The following is a 19060-nucleotide window of genomic DNA, read 5'->3' on the forward strand; positions in this document are numbered from 1 at the left end:
AGACTAACTGAAGATGGATTCTGTGATAGATTAAGGACTTTATCTATACAAACGGGTTGGCAAAGGATGGTCAATTCTAGCTACTGCCTGTTTTGGTAAATAAAGTTTATTGGAGCAGAGCCACATCCATTCATTTTTGTGTTATCTGTGGCTGCTTTCCCACTAAAACAAATGAGATCAATAATTGTGGCTGAGATTCTATGGCCACAAAATCCAATACATTTACTATAACGCCCTTTACAAAAAAAAAAAGTCTGCTGATTTCTCATATAGAGTATTCCTTTTAGACCTAACAGTCCTTGGAAGTTGATGTTTTTCATCCTTATTTTACCACGAGGGAAGCTGAGGTTTAGAGAAGGCAAATGGCATGCCCAGATTTGCCTGGGGCCAGCGTGAGGAACTCTGCCCATGGCAAAGGTCATGAAGAAGGAGGCCCGGCATATGCAAAGGTGTGATCAAGCCTCAGGAAACCCCCTGTTCCCAAGCATCTACCCCCCAAACCAGAGTACTTTACGGGGAGCTCTCCCTCATAACCATTTCTCTCAGAGAAGGAGTTAACTTGCAGCTCCAAGTTAATAAAAATTCCTGGGCGTGACAAGAGTGTTTCAACTTATGAACTCTGAAGGTTCTCTGGCCTGCTGGATCAGGCTCGTCCGGCCACATGTGATTGTTTACAGCCTCCCAACCTTGAGAGGCACGAGATGCTTTAAAACTTTCTAAATACAGACTCTTTTGAGAAGTTAGAAAATTAGTATAGTATAGTGGGTTGATTAGAAATTATATTGGTAAAGGATTTTTCATTTGTCCTGACAATAATCATTGCTAATTCCCTGCCCTGGGTGTGACAAGGATGTCTCAGGTCAAACCTCTCTGCTGACAGACTAGCTTGTGTGACAACCTCTCAACCATAAACAGCACAGAGTTTGGAGTATTAGCGTGGGGCTTTTTTCATTGATGAGTCAATGATTGCCATTAGGCCTCCATATCCTTAGGCACCTGGGAATATATTAATCAATATATTTGGAATATAGAAAAGGAAATATAGTAGTTTTTTGATGTTAGCAATACTAGACTTTTTGAGTTAATGAATTTTCTCTTTTGTTATAGATCACTGTACTTTGCTATAAATCACTATAAATCACTATGCTATGTAAAAATGTAACTTTATCACTATCTTAAGACAAAATAGATCTTAAGGGGAACACTGGTGAAGGGTTTACATTTGTTGAGCCAATATTTGCTGCTAAATCTCCATATTCCTGCCCTTATAATGAATATAACTAGCATATAGGAGAAATAAGTATTAACCCTTAAGATTAATCATGTTAAACCTTAGGTTAAGTAAATTCCTTTCTTGATTGTAACTCACTACACCCTCACCCTATAGGAATGCAACTTTATTTGGAGGGTGGCGCCTGATTTAAGAAAAAATCACCCCTGGAAAAATAAGTTTTCTGGTTAACTGACCCGTATCAGAAAGGGCCATAAAATGTCAGCAGACCTCATGGCTAGAAGATGATGTAAAAACCCATAAGACCTTTGTATAATTTTATATGAAGCACCTGATTGTGACAAGGGTCAGGTCTGCTGACCCCCGCGTGACTCTGTATTCATCCCTACGTATAACAAAAAGGTACATAAACAAACCTGAAAAATAAAGAAATTGGATCAGCTTCTGGAAAGACTAATTCCCCCGTGTCATTTCTTTCTCGCTCCCCGTTTTCCTGGCTGAATTCCCATCTGGTACGAGGGTATGCACCAAGCCTACTGACTTTGCCGGGGCTTCTAAGATCGGACCAGGGAGGCCTCAGTGCCTCCTCTCCCTTGGGAGAACGGAAAGACGCCTGTGGCCTTCGTAGGTGGTGATTAGTATTCCACGTAAACCAGTTATTCAGCCTCCTTTTCTCCATTAATTCTCTTACTACACTATCTGTTTCTAATCTCCCTCTATATCTGTAATTAAATAAGTTTTTTCCAGGACGCCGATTTCGTCCCCACCTTCGAGTTACCCTGGATCCACCTGGGCTGGACCCCAGCACAGATTCAGATAGTAAGTATTGGGAACATGATAAAACTGTCTTTTGACAATCACATACTGTCTCCTATTGGAGTAATTTCCCCACCTAATGGGACATTTGTCTCATAAGAAATCAATGAGAGGACACAGTAGGTCACAGAACTCCGATATTGAGGTATCAAGTGAAGTGAAGTTGCTCAGTCGTGTCCAACTCTTTGCGACCCCATGGACTGTAGCCTACCAGGCTCCTCTGTCCATGGGATTTTCCAGGCAATAGTCCTGGATTGGATTGCCATTTCCTTCTCCAACGGATCTTCCCAACCCAGGGATCAAACCCAGGTCTCCCGCATTGTAGACAGACACTTTACCATCTGAGCCACCAGGGAAGTCTATTGAGGTATCAAGCCAGCCAAGATAACATGAGTATTCTTGCTGGAGCTGAAGGCCATCCCATGTGCCTCTGTCCTTTTACTTTTTCAGAAGTGACCCTGTCCACTGATGTAGGAGTACCAGCCTTGTTCTAGTATTCCAACCAACCCTCTACTTTTGTTGTTTTTCAATCACTAAGTCATGTCAGACTCTTTGTGACCCCATGGACTACAGCACACCAGGCTTCCCGGTCCTTCACAATCTCCCAGTTTGCTCAAATTCTTGTCCATTGAGTCAGTGATGCTAACTATCTCATCATCTGTGGCCTATTTCTTCTTCTGCCCTCAGTCTTTCCCTGCATCAGAACCTTTTCCAATGAGTCGGCTCTTCACATCAGGTTGCCAAATATTTGAGCTTAAACTTCAGCATCAATCCTTCCAATGAATATTCAGGGTTGATTTTCTTTAGAATTGCCTGGTTTGATCGCCTTACTGTCCAAGGGACTCTCAAGAGTATTCTCCAACACCACAGTTCAAAAGCATGAATTCTTTAGTGCTCAGCTTTCTTTATGGCCCAACTCTCACATCCATACATGACAACTGGAAAAACCATAGCTTTGATTATATGGACTTTTGTCCGTAAAGTGACATCTCTGCTTTTTAATATGCTGTCTAGGTTTGCTATAGATTTTCTTCCAAGGAGCAAGCATCTTTTAATTTCATGGCTGCAGTCACCATCTGTAGTGATTCTGGAGCCCAAGAAAATAAAGTCTGTCACTGTTTCCATTGTTTCCCAGTCTATTTGCCATGAAGTGATAGGACCAGATGCCATGCTCTTCATTTTTTGAACGTTGAGTTTTAAGCCAGCTTTTTCATTCTCCTCTTTCACTTTCATCAAGAGGCTCTTAAGCTCTTCTTCACTTTATCCCATAAGGGTGGTGTCATCTTCGTATCTGAGGTTATTGATATTTCTCCCAGCAATCTTGATTCCAGCTTGTGCTTCATTCAGCCCAGCATTTCGCATGATGTACTCTGCATATAAGTTAAATAAGCAGGGTAATAAAATATAGCCTGACATACTCCTTTCCCAATTTGTAACCAGTTCATTGTTCCATGTCCAGTTCTAATTGTTGCTTCTTGACCTGCATACAGATTTCTCAGGAGGCAGGTAAGGTGGTCTGGTATTCCCATCTCTTGAAGAATTTTCCAGTCTGTTGTGATCTGCACACTCAAAGGCTTTAGCGTAGTCAATGAAGCAGATGTTTTTCTGAAATTCTCTTGCTTTTTCAATGATCCAGTGGATGTTGGCAATTTGATCTCTGGTTCCTCTGCCTTTTCTAAATCCAGCTTGAACATCTCAAAGTTCTTGGTTTACATGGTATTGAAGCCTCGCTTTGAGAATTTTGAGCATTACTTGCTAGCGTGTGGGATGAGTGCAACTGTGCGGTAGTTTGAACATTCTTTGGCATTGCTTTTCTTTGAATGAAAACTGACCTTTTCCAGTCCTGTGGCCACTGCTGAGCCTTCCAAATTTACTGGCATATTGAGTGCAGCATTTTAACAGCATCATCTTTTAGGATTTAAAATAGCTCAGCTGGTGTTCCATCACCTCTACGAGGTTTGTTGGTAGTGATGCATCCTAAGGCCCATTTGACTTCACATTCCAGGATGTCTGGCTCTAGGTTAGTGATCACACCATGTGGTTATCTGGGTCATATTTGTATAGTTCTTCTGTGTATGCCTGTCACCTCTTCTTAGTATCTTCTGCTTCTGTTAGGTCCATACCATTTCTGTCCTTTATTGTGCCCATTTTTGCATGAAATGTTCCCTTGGTATATGTAATTTTCTTGAAGAGATCTCTAGTCTTTCTTATTCTATTGCTTTCCTCTATTTCTTTGCAAATGGGTCTCACTTGGGTGCTTATGGGTAAGCTCCTGCACACTAAGAGAAAAGTTATATAACCTAAAGCTGTCAAACAACTTGTTAAATAACACAGGACACAGGGAGGGATCACCACTGTAAAAAACTCAACACTATCCATTGCAGTCCTGCTTCTGGTTTCCATTTGGCCTGCTCTCCTTTTCTGGAAGCATACTTTTGCTTTTTTTAAACTAAAACTCTGGCTGTTTAAAACTGTGCTGTCTGTTGATTGAATCATTTTCTTTGGGAGCACAAGAACAAAAGTATTGCCATTTTGCTGGTAACACTACTTCCTCTGGTACAAGTACAAACTCCATTTGCACTGGAAATTCTTTCTAAAACAATTTTTTTCTCCTGGTTGCGCCATGCAGCTTGTGAGATCTTAGATCCCTGACCAGGGATTGAACTCAGCCACAGTAGGGAAAGTGCTGAGTCCCAGCCACTAGACCACAGGGAATTTCCTAAAACGATCTTATAAAACAGACAGCAATCTCAGAAACATGCTCAGCAGACACATTTGCCCTGAGGCAAGTTCCAAGTTCCAAGTTCCATATAGTTCAGCAACTCAGAAAACATTCCAGCCACTGTCAGTGCCCATAAAGCAGAAGGAAATGTTTTTCTGGCACTCTCTTGCTTTTTTGATGTGTGAATCACAACAAACTGTGGAAAATTCTTCAAGAGATGGGAATACCATACCAGTTTACCTGCCTCCTGAGAAAACTGTATGCAGGTCAAGAAGCAACAATTAGAACTGGACGTGGAACAACAGACTGTTTTTAAATCGGGAAAGGAATACGTCAAGGCTGTATATTGTCACCCTGCTTACTTAACTTATATGTAGAGTACATCATGCGAAATGCTGGGCTGGATGAAACACAAACTGGAATCAACATTGCAGGAGAAATATCAATAACCTCAGACATGCAGATGACACCACCCTTATGGCAGAAAGTGAAGAAGAACTAAAGAGCCTCTTGATGAAAGTGAAAGAGGAGAGTGAAAAAGTTGGCTTAAAATTCAACATTCAGAAAACTAAGATCATGGCATCTGGTCCCATTACTTCATGGCAAATAGATGAGGAAACAGTAGAAACAGACTTTATTTTCTTGGGCTCCAAAATCACTGCAGATGGTGACTGCAGCCATGAAATTAAAAGACACTTGCTCCTCAGAAGAAAAGTTATGACCAACCTAGACAGCATATTAAAAAACAGAGATATTACTTTGCCAACAAAAATATGTCTAGTCAAAGCTCTGTTTTTTCTAGTAGTCATGTATGGATGTGAGAGTTGGACTTAAAAGAAAGCTGACTGCTAAAGAATTAATGTTTTTGAACTATGGTGTTGGAGAAGACTCTTGAGAGTTCCTTGGACAGTAAGGAGATCCAACCAGTCCATCCTAAAGGAAATCAGTCCTGAATAATCACTGGACGGACTGATACTGAAGCTGAAACTCCAATACTTTGGCCACCTGATGCGAAGAGCTGACTCACTTGAAAAGACCCTAATGCTGGGCAAGACTGAAGTCAGGAGAAGGGGATGACAGAGGATGAGACAGTTGGATGGCATCACCGACTCAACAGACATGAATTTGAGTAAACTCTGGGAGTTGGTGATGGACAGGGAGGCCTGGTGTGCTTCAGTCCATGGAGTCGCAGAGTCGGACATGACTGAGCAACCGAACTGAACTGGTCAGTGTAAATACAGGTCAAAGTCATTCAAAACCTTATGCATATTAGGTGTCCTGAGGAATACCCGTTAGGGGCAGCCGAAGCTCTTGCTTCCTTCCAGAATGCCTCTGACAGATTCTGATCCTTTCCACCCCCAGGTGGGACATGGACAAGTATAAGAAAAAGTGAAAGTTAGTCGCAAAGTCATGTCCGACTCTTTGCAGTCCCATGAACTGCAGCCTGTCCTGCTTCTCTGTCCGTGGAATTCTCCAGGCAAGAGTACTGGAGTGGGTTGCCATTTCCTTCTCCAGGGGATCTTCCTGACCTGGGGATGGAACCCAGATCTCCTGCATTGCAGGCAGATTCTTTACCAACTGAGCCACTAGGAAAGCCCATAGACAGGTATAGTGGCTAAAATAGTGACCATAATGAAGAAGGTTATTAATGCTGGCATAGGAAACAATGGCAACTAATTCAATCTCAGACCGGTTCCCCCTCTTCCTGAAAATCAAAGGATGGAACTGAAAGTTCCAACCCTCTAATCACAGAATTGGTTCTCCAGGCAACCGGCCCCCATACTACTTTTAAAAGTCACCTTATTAACATAACAAATACAGCTGAGTTAAAAAAAAAAAAAGACACCTTTATCACTCTCAACATTTAGGAAATTCTAAGTTTTAGCCATCTGAATGACCAAATAAATATTTTCCTTATAAATCACAATGTCCCACTTCTCTTCCTCCTCCCAGTATTCACTCCATTCATTCAAGGATGCCTGCATCAAACCGAGGTGAGATGCGAAGTGCTTTGAGAATGCTTTTAGTGGTACATGACTTAATGGTACAGTCACCAAATTGGTGACTGACTCTACTGCACAGGACCAAATAACAGCTGAGTCCAGCTCCTGTAGCTTAGAAGCCAAGAACAAATTCTTCCAGCTGGCCACTCATGACATCACCCTCTGATCATCAAAACCCCACAGTAACTCCTTTGCTAAACCCCAGGCTGCTATTCTCTACAAGAAGCATTAGGTTGGGAGATTCTGTCATGTCAATAACCTCTACAAAGTCAATTAGATATTAACAAAGTTCCACTTACCTTCCTTACTCTGGTGAAAACAGCACACAAAGAGGGGGAGATTTTCTTCGGAAGAGATTTTGATCACACTCAAGAATTCAGCTGCTTTTACCTGCTCCGGGAGCTTGTTCTGGATTTGAAAGCTTATTAGTTTATCGGTTCATTCTGTATTTATTCAGTTATTCCCAGAGCACCGTGCAGTACATAGCTAATGTTCTCTTTCAATACTGGGTCTAATCCTGTAATATAATGTGACAGTGCATATTTAATCCTGATGTTAGTGAGCCTTCTATGTGACAGAATATTCTATCTCCCACAGAAAGTGAGTTCAATGGTCTACTTTAGATCATGACACCTTTTGTCAACAACTTCTAATACTCAGGGGCAACAAAAGCCTCCAGCTTTGCTGTGGCCTTACTATGTTCTGATATGTTTCCCCAAGTATAGATCTGATATGTTTCCCAAGTATTTTTTTTTGAAATTTATTTTACTGAAGTATAGTTGATTTAGTGTTAATTTCTGCTGCACAGCAAAGCAATTCAGTTACACACGTGTGTATGTGCATGTGTGTATGTATAATAATAAGGTCCTACTGTAGAGCACAGGGAACTTTATTTAATATCCTATGGCAAACTATAATGAAAAAGAATACATATATTTTTTTCAATATCCTGTGGTAAACTATGACATATATATAAACTATACTAAAATATAGTATAAATGAAAGAATATATATATCATTATAGATTATAGCTTACCACAGGATATTGAATGTAGTTCCCTGTGCTATACAGTAGGTGCTTATTATTTATCCATTCTATGCATAATAGTTTGCAAATGCCAATCCCCTTGATCAATCACCATATTTTCCCAAGTAATTTCTTGACACTGGACCAGTCTGTATTGGCACAGAAACCAATACTACCTCCTTGGTTGTTAAACAGAACAGACAGACCAAAAATACTCCATCCAGATATTTGGAGTATTGGAGGAACTTGTAATACTAAAAAACAAAACGAAACTGGGCATTACATCCCAAGAGTCCTGACCCACTTCAGAGCCTGTTAGCTTCTTTGTGAACTGGAAGTCAGAAGTGAAGAACCACTGGGTAAGTAAGTAAGCTTCATCTGATACTACTTAGGTTCTTGTGATTAACAGGCCAATGTCCTCCTCATGATGGACATTTTATTCGTCCATGGATGTGTAATTTCCTGTGGTTTGTGAGTTTACCTCCTGCTTTGCAACAGACAAGATTTAAAACTTCCCCATGGATGAAACCCTCAGGAAATCTTCCTGTGTATCATCAACATTTCTGTTAATTAAAAATTAGCTGTTTCAGAAAGTAAAATCTACATGACTATTCATTGTGCAGGAAAATCAGATACAAGTAAATAGGAAAACAGTATTTCTGCCAATGAATGCCACATCTGTGAAGAGTCATGTTAACTTTCTTCAAGTGACTACTGCTTTCTTACTCATTGAGAAACTTTGTTGTCTAAAATCAAAGCATCTGGAAAATCTTGTGCTTTATATTTTATCAGTACGAATGAAACCATTTCAATTTACTTTCCAGGGATAAAGCTTCAGAAAGGGTGTTTCTGGACAACAGTTTAATAAAAACAGGATCATGGATCTGTTTTGTTGTCTTAGGGCTCATGTTTTCACTTTAGAAAATTCTGCTCTGCTTTGTCAAAGCAATATTTGTACTTCATCTAAAGTTCATGTCCCCACAATCCTATAACCCTCATTCTTTCGTTCAGCTATAAGTCCCATAACATCTCTGGTGTGCAGTGTCCTTCATTATAATTTTATCAAGAGATCTGGCTTTGCTGTACTACAGGTTTATTCCTGGTGGTCTTAGATTGATGGGGCTTGGACCCTGTCTTGTTCAGCTTCCAGGGTTCAAACACGAAAAAATTTTAAACAGTTGGGTGAATGAAAAATGCTGCCACATCAGTAACAAAGGATGTTGCAGCCATCAATTACTGTAACTACCCCAACTATGCACCCAGAGGGGAATCACAACGGAAAAAAGAACAGCATATTGTTTCTAGACAGCCCTAGAAGGACTACAGCTATAATACACTGTAGCTATAATAGCTAAATTACTGCTCAGTCATGTCCAACTCTTTGCGGTCCCATGGACTTGCGGCCCACCAGGTTCCTCTACCCACAGAATTTTCCAGGTAAGAATACTAGACAGGGGTGCCATTCCCTTCTCCAGAGGATCTTTCCAACCCAAGGATCGAACCCGGTCTCCCACATTGCAGGCAGATTCTCCATGGTCTGAGACACGATGGGAGCCCATTATCAAAGAGATAATTTCAAAGAGCCCACACTCTTGCATTTTCCCACACATAAAAAAGCACTAAATTCGTGAACTTCACAGCTGTTTTTACAAAACTCCTGTGTATCCTGGCTCCTCCCTTACCTCCTCAGTAGTCCCTCAGAGGGATCTGAGAGGCTATCTTCCAATCTTAAGTCCTCAGAAAAGACACCAAATACAACATAATTCTCAACTGTTAGGTGGTATAGTTTTTTCACTTGACTGTGATATGCATTTTTCATCCCTAAATATAATATGCCAGGTGAGCATACTGTCTACCATGCCAGTTTCATTATATTTGGGATGAGTTCATATCCCAGAAAAGGTACAGGAACAAGGTGGTCATGGTACTCGGTGGCTTTCACTTCACTTCTTGGAACAGGCTTAGATTTTCTTTTTCTCTTTTTAGTCCCAAACACTTCCTGTTCTAAACTGATGCTTCCATCCCTCATGACTGAGGGGAATAAAAAACTCGAGACACATTTACTCGAAGCTGTACAGGTAGACAGCTCTGGCCACGTTGACATTCGCAGGTATTGTGGAAACTGGGGGGGCGGGGGAGGGGACACGCTGCTGCCCACCCCCGCAATCCGTGGCCTGGATCCAGGACCAGCGTAATCCTCTGCTCTCAGCCTCAAACTGAAACCCGAAGCAGGGCGCCGCCTCGCCTTTAACATTCACTTCTTGTCACAAATAGGCACTAGGGCGCGCGGCTTAAAAGGAAACAGTTTCCAAGACACTTCACGCTCACTAAACACCTGACCTCTACCATGGTATGCAGTCACCAGGTTTCTCGCTGGCGCCGGCTTTCATTCTCCTTTCCGCTCAGTGATTGGACGAGTAGGAATGGCGTACGGCAGGGGCGTGGCCCCGGAGGGAGAGGCTGAGAAAACTACCGTATGGGGCCAGGACACCATCTTGGATCCTGGCATCGTCCTCGAATTGCCCTTCCTCCTGGTGATTGGACGAGCCGGTTAGGTGTCCCGGAAGGGACGTAACCAGCCAGCCAGACCTGGGAGCATGCGTTTTCTTTTCCCTTGTTTCAAGGGTTTAACTGTATGAAATGCTCTTGCTCATTCCTGGACGAACCTGACGTCGCGAGACAGAAAAGGCTTGCTTGGAGAGTTATCTTGCATTTTAATGGAGCTTTGAAAAACCTGAAAACTGCCTGGGGCTGCTTGGGAAGGCGTCTTAAAATGCTTCAAGGAAGCGTTGTCATTTTTCAAAGAGAAAGATGGGAGCACATTCTAGGAAGACGACGCTGATTACATGAAAAGTCCCGAAACTTGTACCTATTGCGATATTAGGGATAAAGGAGGCAGAATGCCCATACAGGAAATAACCTAGAAAGGGGTTGGGATTAGACTATGGAGGCCTTGAATTGCCGGGGAGTTAGGACCTTATTCTGTAGATTGGGTCAGCGGTCCCCAGTCTTTTTGGCACCAGGGACAAGTTTCGGGGAAGATAACTGCTCCCCTCCTGCTGTGGGTCTTGGTTACAGGGAATTGGAGACCCCAGAATTATGTGGTGAAAAATGGACTTAGGGAGTACTTCAAACAAGTGTGACATAATCATTTAGTGAACTCTAGAAAAATAACTGGGGAATCCCAAAGTCTTTCCCAAAGTATTCAGTGAACGACTTGGGGAGCTTGTTTATTAAATGCAAATTTTTGCTCCTCTGCAGACCTGCTGATGAAGATTCTCTGGTTGTAGAGCTAGGAAACGTGTTTGGGGGAAAGAAATGCACAAATAAAGGCAGAGATTTGAATGTTCACAAGCTGAACACACTCGTGTAACCAACACCCAGATGAAGAAACTCACCAGCAGCTCGAAAACTCCGCTTCCCCCTCCAAGCCACTGCTTCCTGCACCAGGGGTAAAAGTGACTACTAACGTAGATTAGTTTGCCTGATTTGAATTTTCTATAAATGAAATTACAGAGCATATACTTGAGACCTATGAAACAACTAGCCTGTATTTTTAAATGTCAGTAATATGAACGACAAGGGTAGGTTTATTACAGATTTTAAAAGACCAGACATAACTAAATGTAGGTTGTAACCCTTCACAAGATCATAGGCCCGGAAGGCTTTTTTCATTTGCTGGGAATAACATAAATGGAACAATTGCTAATAGTTAAATAAGGAGTGCAAATTAATAAATTACGTGGGAATTCCCTGGTGATCCAGTGGTGAGGATTCTGGGCTTTCACTCTAGGTCAAGAGTCTGCACCCTTGGTCTGGGAACTAGGATCCTGCAAGGCTTGAGGCACAGCCAAAATCATACATATATACATACATGTGTATATATAAGTGTGTGTGTATATATATATGCATACACATGTATATGTGACTATTATACAGATATATGACTTATTATTAACTTACTGAATTTGAGTATTGTACTGATTCTGTAAAGTCATGCCCTTGTTTCTAGGAAACATCACATTTAAGTGTAAAGGAACATCATGTCTGCAGTTTCCTCTCAAATGGGTCAAAAAATTATTAAGCAATAGGAAAATGTTAACATTTGGGAACTCGAAGTGAAAACGGGAATTACTTATACTTGTTTTGTAACTTTTCTGTAAAGTTTGAATTCTTTTAAGAAGAAAGGTTAATAAAATTAATGGGGTCACTTACGGAGAGAAAAAAATTGTACTAAGACATCAGCAACATTTAGACGAGTAGTGAATAAAAGATGGAAGAATGTTAAAAGATGAAGTCAAAAGGACTGCAGTCACAAAAGAAAGCACAGTTTCTGTGCTCTTCTGCACCTTGAAGTCTTAAGAGACAGCTGCTCACGCGCGGCGTCGACTAAGCCAAGCCCACGAAACCCAACCGCGAAAGCATAGCAGACCTCCAGCAGACTCCGCCATGTTTTCCCAGTGAGCATGTGTGCGCATACGTGCGTACGTCCCAACCAATCGGTGCCCACGTCGGCGACTCTTTCACTACCGGGGCGGGGCGGCCTTCTACACAGGCGCAGGGTTGGGCGGGCCTTCTTCCTTCTCGCCGAACGCCGCCAACATGGTGAGTATCGCCGGCGCGGGCTCCATGTCTGACCCGTATGCCGCTCCAGCTTTGCCTGGGCTGGGGGCCGGAGGCGAGCAGCGGCGCTCAGTGGATCTTAGGTATAGTGCAATGAGGTTCCCCGGGTGGGCAAGACACAAGAGTTGGGAGCTTTCAGGATGCGCGTGCGAGGAGCGCGTGGAGGGCCCGGCAGGCCGGGCGCTCGCTGGGCCACGCGTGCGCGCTCTGGCCGCCTCCGCTGTATCGTTGCGGCGGCCAGTCGCCTAGCCCGCCCGTCGGGGCCGAAGCAGGACAGGGCATGGTGGTCTGGCCGTGCTGGCTTCTTAGACGGGGAGGCCAGCGGGAGACTGACTTGCTACCGTTTCCGCTGTGGATTTGATCCATCCTGGTTGTTCCGTGGCACTTCGGCGTGTTCTCCTCAACATTCTTTTTTCCTGTTTTTAGCCGCACTATCTTTAAATTGCAAAGACTGGCAAACTGGATCGTGTTTTTAACCAATCTCGCTGTTCTCTCCCCCCGCCTCCCAATTTTAGGTGTTCAGGCGCTTCGTAGAGGTTGGCCGGGTGGCCTACGTCTCCTTTGGGCCTCATGCCGGGAAGCTGGTCGCGATTGTAGATGTTATTGATCAGAACAGGGTAAGTGTAAGGAAAAGTGTCACGGCTTTACGTGGCAGTGTAGACGACAATGGTAATGGTTTCAGCGGCCCTCTTAAGATAGGAGTACTATGGGTGGTAGTTTTACTTAAACAGCCAGCGCAAATAGGGGTTACAGAGCAGAGGCTTGAATTGACCTGTTATTACTGGGTTTGAGTAATACTTCTAAACTAGGCAGTTTTAAACTAAAGGTGGGCTAAAACATGGGCGAGATGTAAATCACTTATGTTCAAAGCGAGTTTGGAACAAAGCCATAGAAAGCCTTTGCTTTCACGTAGAAAGCCCTTGTTTCCTGTTGTCACTATTTGAGCACCACAAACTAAGGGATTGAGCGGATAGTTTTTTTGTGGGAAATGGAAGTATTAAAGACAAAACTATGTGTTGGGTTCTATGCTTAACTATCACTGCTAACTCTTTTTAACCTTTAAGAAAGCATTTAAATATAAGAATTTGATGATTCTGAAAAGACTAATATTATGTAGGATGTCTGCATTTTGAATGCTGTTACATTTTTATACCGAGATCCTTGATCTTATGTCTTCTAGGCTTTGGTGGATGGACCTTGCACTCAAGTAAGGAGACAAGCTATGCCTTTCAAATGCATGCAGCTCACTGACTTCATCCTCAAGTTCCCACACAGGTCACTATCCAACTATCACCCTTCCCATAGTTTTGTTAATACTAGTAAAAGTTTGCTTAATTTCATTTAAAAATGTTGTTGGTTATTTCGTTTTTCTCTTGAGAATATAGTAAGCAGTGTGAAAGTGAGAGCCATTTAGAAGAGAGAGTTGTGTTGTAAAAGTAGACATTTCTAAAATGCCCTGCAATCCGGTGGTTCTCTGGCTTTCCCTTTGTCTGGATTTCCCATTCTTTTTCTCTTGTACCCCTTTCTTTCAGGATTTGCACAACAAAGAACTTTCTGTATGTGTAGTTTCCTGAACATGTGTTAGTCAGTTTTAGCTTTAGAACAAAAAAATACTATCATTAGTTGAACTTTTCATATGTGTCAGCTAATATTTAACATAACATCATCTCCTTATGACAGCCACCAAAGAGGTTCTCTTCCTGGCTATTCATGAGCGATTAAGGCAGCCATTCTGTGATTCTTGGCATGATGTAGGTTACAGAAGTTAAAAACTGATGTGTTGCTGTGTGGTGACAATTGTTTGCAATGTAACCTGCGCTATGAGTGGTTTACTTTCTAAGCATACTGGATTTTGATGTTTGAAACAAATACCAAAGTGGTTACAATTCCATTTTATGGCATTTGAACGCAAATCTTTAGGCATTACTGTACAGAATAAAACAAGGCACAAGGGACAACTACGTTATGGCTCAGACGGTAAAGCGTCTGTCTGCAATGTGGGAGATCTGGGTTTGATCCCTGGGTCAGGAAGATCCCCTGGAGAAGGAAATGGCAATCCACTCCAGTACTATTGCCTGGAAAATCCCATGGACAGAGGAGCCTGGTAGGCTACAGTCCATGAGGTTGCAAAGAGTCGGATACGACTGAGCAACTTCACTTCATTTCATGTTATTCTTTATGAAAAGGAAATTGCTTTCTGCTGCTGCTGCTGCTGCTAAGTCGCTTCAGCCGTGTCCAACTATGCAACCCCAGAGATGGACGGCAGCCCACCAGGCTCCTCCGTCCCTGGGATTCTCCAGGCAAGAGTACTGGAGTGGGTTGCCATTGCCTTCTCCAATTGCTTTCTACTCATCCACTATTAGGGTGATATATGCACATTATTGGAGGTGATTTTTAAGCCCAGAAAGTGGAGTGGTTTACATATTTTTATTAAAAAATTGTGTTTTGAGGGTGTAAGATATCTTGGCTTAGTGGACACTGTTGGAACAAGTAGAAGATAACATTGTGCCTTGTGCTGTTTTCTGTGGAGACACTACAACTGGCAGTAGAAAAAACAAGGGTGCTTGTGGCTTTTTTCTTGTGTTTTTTTTAACTTGTGCTTTTTCAGAGGATGAAAAGCTGTCCTTGAATCTGTGTGACCTCAGAGCTGATTTCTTAAATCTTTGTTCTTGGCTCTTTCTAGTGCCCGCCAGAAGTATGTCCGGAAAGCCTGGGAGAAGGCAGATATCAATGCAAAGTGGGCAGCCACAAGGTGGGCCAAGAAGATTGAAGCCAGAGAAAAGGTAATGATTTGAGTTATTTGAAGTTGGACATGTTCTGATTTGGGGGGATTAGAAGGTGGTTTGACAGAGTTCTTTTTTTTTTTTTTTTCAATAACACAGAAAGCCAAGATGACAGATTTTGATCGTTACAAAGTCATGAAGGCAAGGAAAATGGTAAGTTTTTGTGATGGTTGTATTCCAGCCCTGAATTTATTTGTCTGGTAATTATGTTTGCCTAAGTTTCTAGACCACAAAGTTAACATCATAGAAGTCTTAGATGTTATAAGGGTGGTCTCCTGTACCTATCTACATATCCATACATATAGGATGGGTCAGAGTTTTGTGTGCATATATAATGAACATTTTTATTGAAATTTTTCAGAGGAACAGACTAATCAAGATTGAAGTTAAGAAACTTCAAAAGGCAGCTCTCCTGAAAGCTTCTCCCAAGAAAGCCCTTGCTGCTAAGGGGGCAGCTGCAGTAGCTGCTGCTGCTGCCAAGGTTCCAGCAAAAAAGATGACCACTGAGGGTAAGAAGGCTCCAGCCCAGAAGGTTCCTGCCCAGAAAGCTGCAGGCCAGAAGGCAGCACCTCCTCCTAAAACTCAGAAGGGTCAGAAAGCTCCATCCCAGAAAGCACCTGCTCCAAAGGCATCTGGCAAGAAAGCATGAGTGCATAAGAGGCTATTCGAATCAGAATAAAAGTTCTTTTTGACGTGCTGGCAAATTATTTAATCTGTGGATTAAAGTCTTTTTGCCTGGGCTGGGTTTATGAGGCAGATTGATGGTAGGATTGTTATTGTCCTCATTGGAGAAGGAATTCCTGAGTCCCACTCTGTCCAGACTCAGATACTACCAAGTCATCACACAAAGTCCTAAGTAATGTTCTTAAGGGAAATCATGATAATTAGACCACTGGGTTAATTTTCTTTCCTTGTACAAATACACATCTCATAAATAACTAAAATCCCAGATGCTTCTGATGCTCAAGAGTAAATTTTCTTACAAAATACACTGTAGGTAAACAAATACTACATTTTGATAGGTTGGTTACTTAGTTACCAGTTCCCAGTCATTTCTCATTTTTGTTTAGTGGCATTAATAGGCAAGTGATACAGTGTAATAGTTGCTCTGATAGAGGAAATACAGGCAATTTTGGGTTACTTGTCCTAACAAGGACAAAGGGGGGTTGTCTAAAGTGGAATTTTCAGCTTCCACCCAGAATATGGTGTGGGGGAAGGGAGGTATGAATCTCAGGCATGTAGAAGACTTGCCAGAGACCACAGGACTGGGAAGCCAGGTGTTGGCTATGTGGTGGGAGGATAGTGTGTAGAAAGCCATAGAGTGCTTTTTAAATAGAGTGATGTCTAAAATTTACATTGTGTCCTGTTGAACGAACTGAAACATGGGACAGGAAGAGTTGGGAAGGTCAGGTGGTTTCAAGTTTGGCAGTACTCTACTCTGTAAAGGTCCAAAGCCCAAAGTGGCACTGGTGAAATTGTATTGAGGTTCATGAGCTGCATCTTCTAGTATTCCTAGAACTGCATATTCTAGTTAGCATTCATGAGTATAAAAATTTCTGAATGCCTTTTTGTCTGAAATCTTCCCTAATAGCTCAGTTGGTAAAGAATCCATCTGCAATGCAGGAGACTCTAGTTCGATCCTGGGTTGGGAAGATCTGCTGGAGAAGGAATAGGCTACCCACTCCAGTGTTGTGGCCTGGAGAATTCCATGGGTTGTATGGTCCATGGACATGTATATTTTGGGCTTCCTGGTGTCTCAGATGGTAAAGTGTCTGCCTGCAATGCAGGAGACCCGGGTTCAATGCCTGGCCCAGGAAGATCCCTGGAGAAGGAAATGGCAACCCACTCCAGCATTCTTGCCTGGAAAATCCCATGGTTGGAGGAGCCTGATAGGTTACAGTCCATAGGGTCACAGAGTGGGACACAGCTAAGCAACATCACTTTCAGTTTTCACTTTGCTTGTCTTAAAGTAGTTATTTCCCCCTTAAGAATTTTTACTTAGAGCACATCAGATAGAAACTGCCCAGGTGAGCCACAGACCACACAGGTGGACGGGTGTGTGCATCGTCATTCACTTGAGTCGTGTCTGACTGTGTGATCCCACGGACTAACCTGCCAGGCTTCTCTGTCCATGGGATTTTCCAAGGCACGAATACTGGAGTGGGTTCCCATACCCTCCTTCAGGGGATCCTAACCCAGGGATTGAACCCATGGTGTCTTCTGCCTCTTCTGCATTGCAGTTGGATTCTTTACAACTGAGCCACGAGGGAAGCCCCAGAGGGGTTTGCCTTGACTTCAAATGCCGATTGCAAGGCTCTCAGGCCTCTTGCACTTCTCAGGGTGCAGCTGTAATTGGAGTTCCCATGACTGCCTCTTGTTAATAGAACTAAGGCATGTTGCAGGCTTCCCAGGTGGCTCAGTGTGTTAAAGACTCTGCCTGCCAAGCAGGAGACTATCCCTGCAGGTTCTATCCTTGGTTCCAGAAGATCTGGAGTAGGAACTCAGGAACGTTTGTTATAGGCCTGTCACAAAAGGTAACTCGGAACAGCCAGATGGAAATGAGTTAAGGTATGAGGGAAGGGGCACACAGCTTACACGCCCTGTCTAGCTTGCTACCCTCCCAGTACCTTTATGTTCATCCTGGGAACTGCCTTCCCTTTATAGAGTTTTTATGAAATTTCATTAGGTAGGCATGTTTGATTGAATCATTGGCTATTGGTGATTAGTTAGATCCCCAGCTCTTCTGCTCCAGGCAGGTTGGGAGGTGGTGGTGGTAGTGACCAGGTCACCCACAATGGATGACTATGAAGTGGTTCCTCTGCTGAGCAGCATCTCCCACCAACTCCATCCCCATCTTGAAGTTAGGAGACACTAGCCACTGGTCTTCTCAGTCAAAAAGGACAGTCCTACCACCTTGGAGACTCCCCAAGAATTTTAGAAGCTTCTCGTGTCAAGAACTGGATGTGAATACCAAATACGTATTTCTTAAGTCATAGTATTACACCCTGTATCTCTGTGATAATTTGCAGTTTATGAGTTGACTCAGTTAATCTGTTGAATTTATGAGTTTGAAACTATTTCCATTCTCAATTGAGAAACTGAGGAAGAGTTTAGTAATTTGCCAAGGCCATACAGTGAAGACAATTCGAACCTAGTCAGATCTCAGATTTCATGATTTTAGGTCACAGTCCAGGCCATCAGCCACTAAGTAGGGGAGACAGGCTATATTCATTAGGGTAAGTTGCTGCTAGCAAGTGTGGGGCTTCCCTGGCGGCTCAGACGGTAAGAATCTGCCTGCAGCGTAGAAGATTGTGTGCTCGATCCTTGGATTAGGAAGATCCCCTGGAGGAAGGCGTGGCAACCCGCTCCAGTATTCTTGGCCTGGAGAATCCACATGGACAGAGGAACCTGGCGGGCTACAGGCCGTGGGGTCCCAAAGAGTTGGACAAGACTGAAAAGGCGATGGCACCCCACTCCAGTACTCTTGCCTGGAGAGTCCCATGGACGGAGGAGCCTGGTGGGCTGCAGTCCATGGGGTCACGGAGGGTCGGACACGACTGAGCGACGTCGCTTTCACTTTTCACTTTCATGCATTGGAGAGGGAAATGGCAACCCACTCCAGTGTTCTTGCCTGGAGAATCCCAGGGACGGGGGAGCCTGATGGGCTGCCGTCTCTGGGGTCGCACAGAGTCGGACACGACTGAGCGACTTAGCAGCAGCAGCAGAGCGACTGAGCACACACAGCAAGTGTTAGCGCCATAACTTAAAGCATCACAAGTATAATGTAGAATCTCTCCTTGACGAAGTGTCAACTTGGCGTAAGCAGCCACAGATAGCAGCTAATGCGCGCGCAGT

General features: G+C 43.1%; 1 protein-coding gene across 1 annotated transcript; it reads left to right on the plus strand.

Moving 5' to 3' along the window:
- RPL14 (ribosomal protein L14) lies at nt 12303–15912 on the plus strand. Its single transcript, XM_018067105.1, has 6 exons — nt 12303–12404; nt 12938–13039; nt 13603–13697; nt 15106–15205; nt 15305–15358; nt 15567–15912. The coding sequence occupies exons 1-6, from the start codon at nt 12402–12404 to the stop codon at nt 15852–15854; spliced, it is 642 nt and encodes a 213-aa protein (XP_017922594.1). The 5' UTR covers nt 12303–12401; the 3' UTR covers nt 15855–15912.

The sequence above is a fragment of the Capra hircus genome, chromosome 22 (genome assembly GCF_001704415.2).
Source record: "Capra hircus breed San Clemente chromosome 22, ASM170441v1, whole genome shotgun sequence".
NCBI classification, from domain to species: Eukaryota; Metazoa; Chordata; class Mammalia; order Artiodactyla; family Bovidae; genus Capra; species Capra hircus.

What these genes read in the sequence shown, in the direction of transcription:
- RPL14 (XM_018067105.1), top strand. An exon ending in ATGTTATTGATCAGAACAGG is followed by an intron (nt 13,040 to 13,602) that starts GTAAGTGTAAGG and finishes TATGTCTTCTAG; the next exon opens with GCTTTGGTGGATGGACCTTG. An exon ending in TCATGAAGGCAAGGAAAATG is followed by an intron (nt 15,359 to 15,566) that starts GTAAGTTTTTGT and finishes GAAATTTTTCAG; the next exon opens with AGGAACAGACTAATCAAGAT.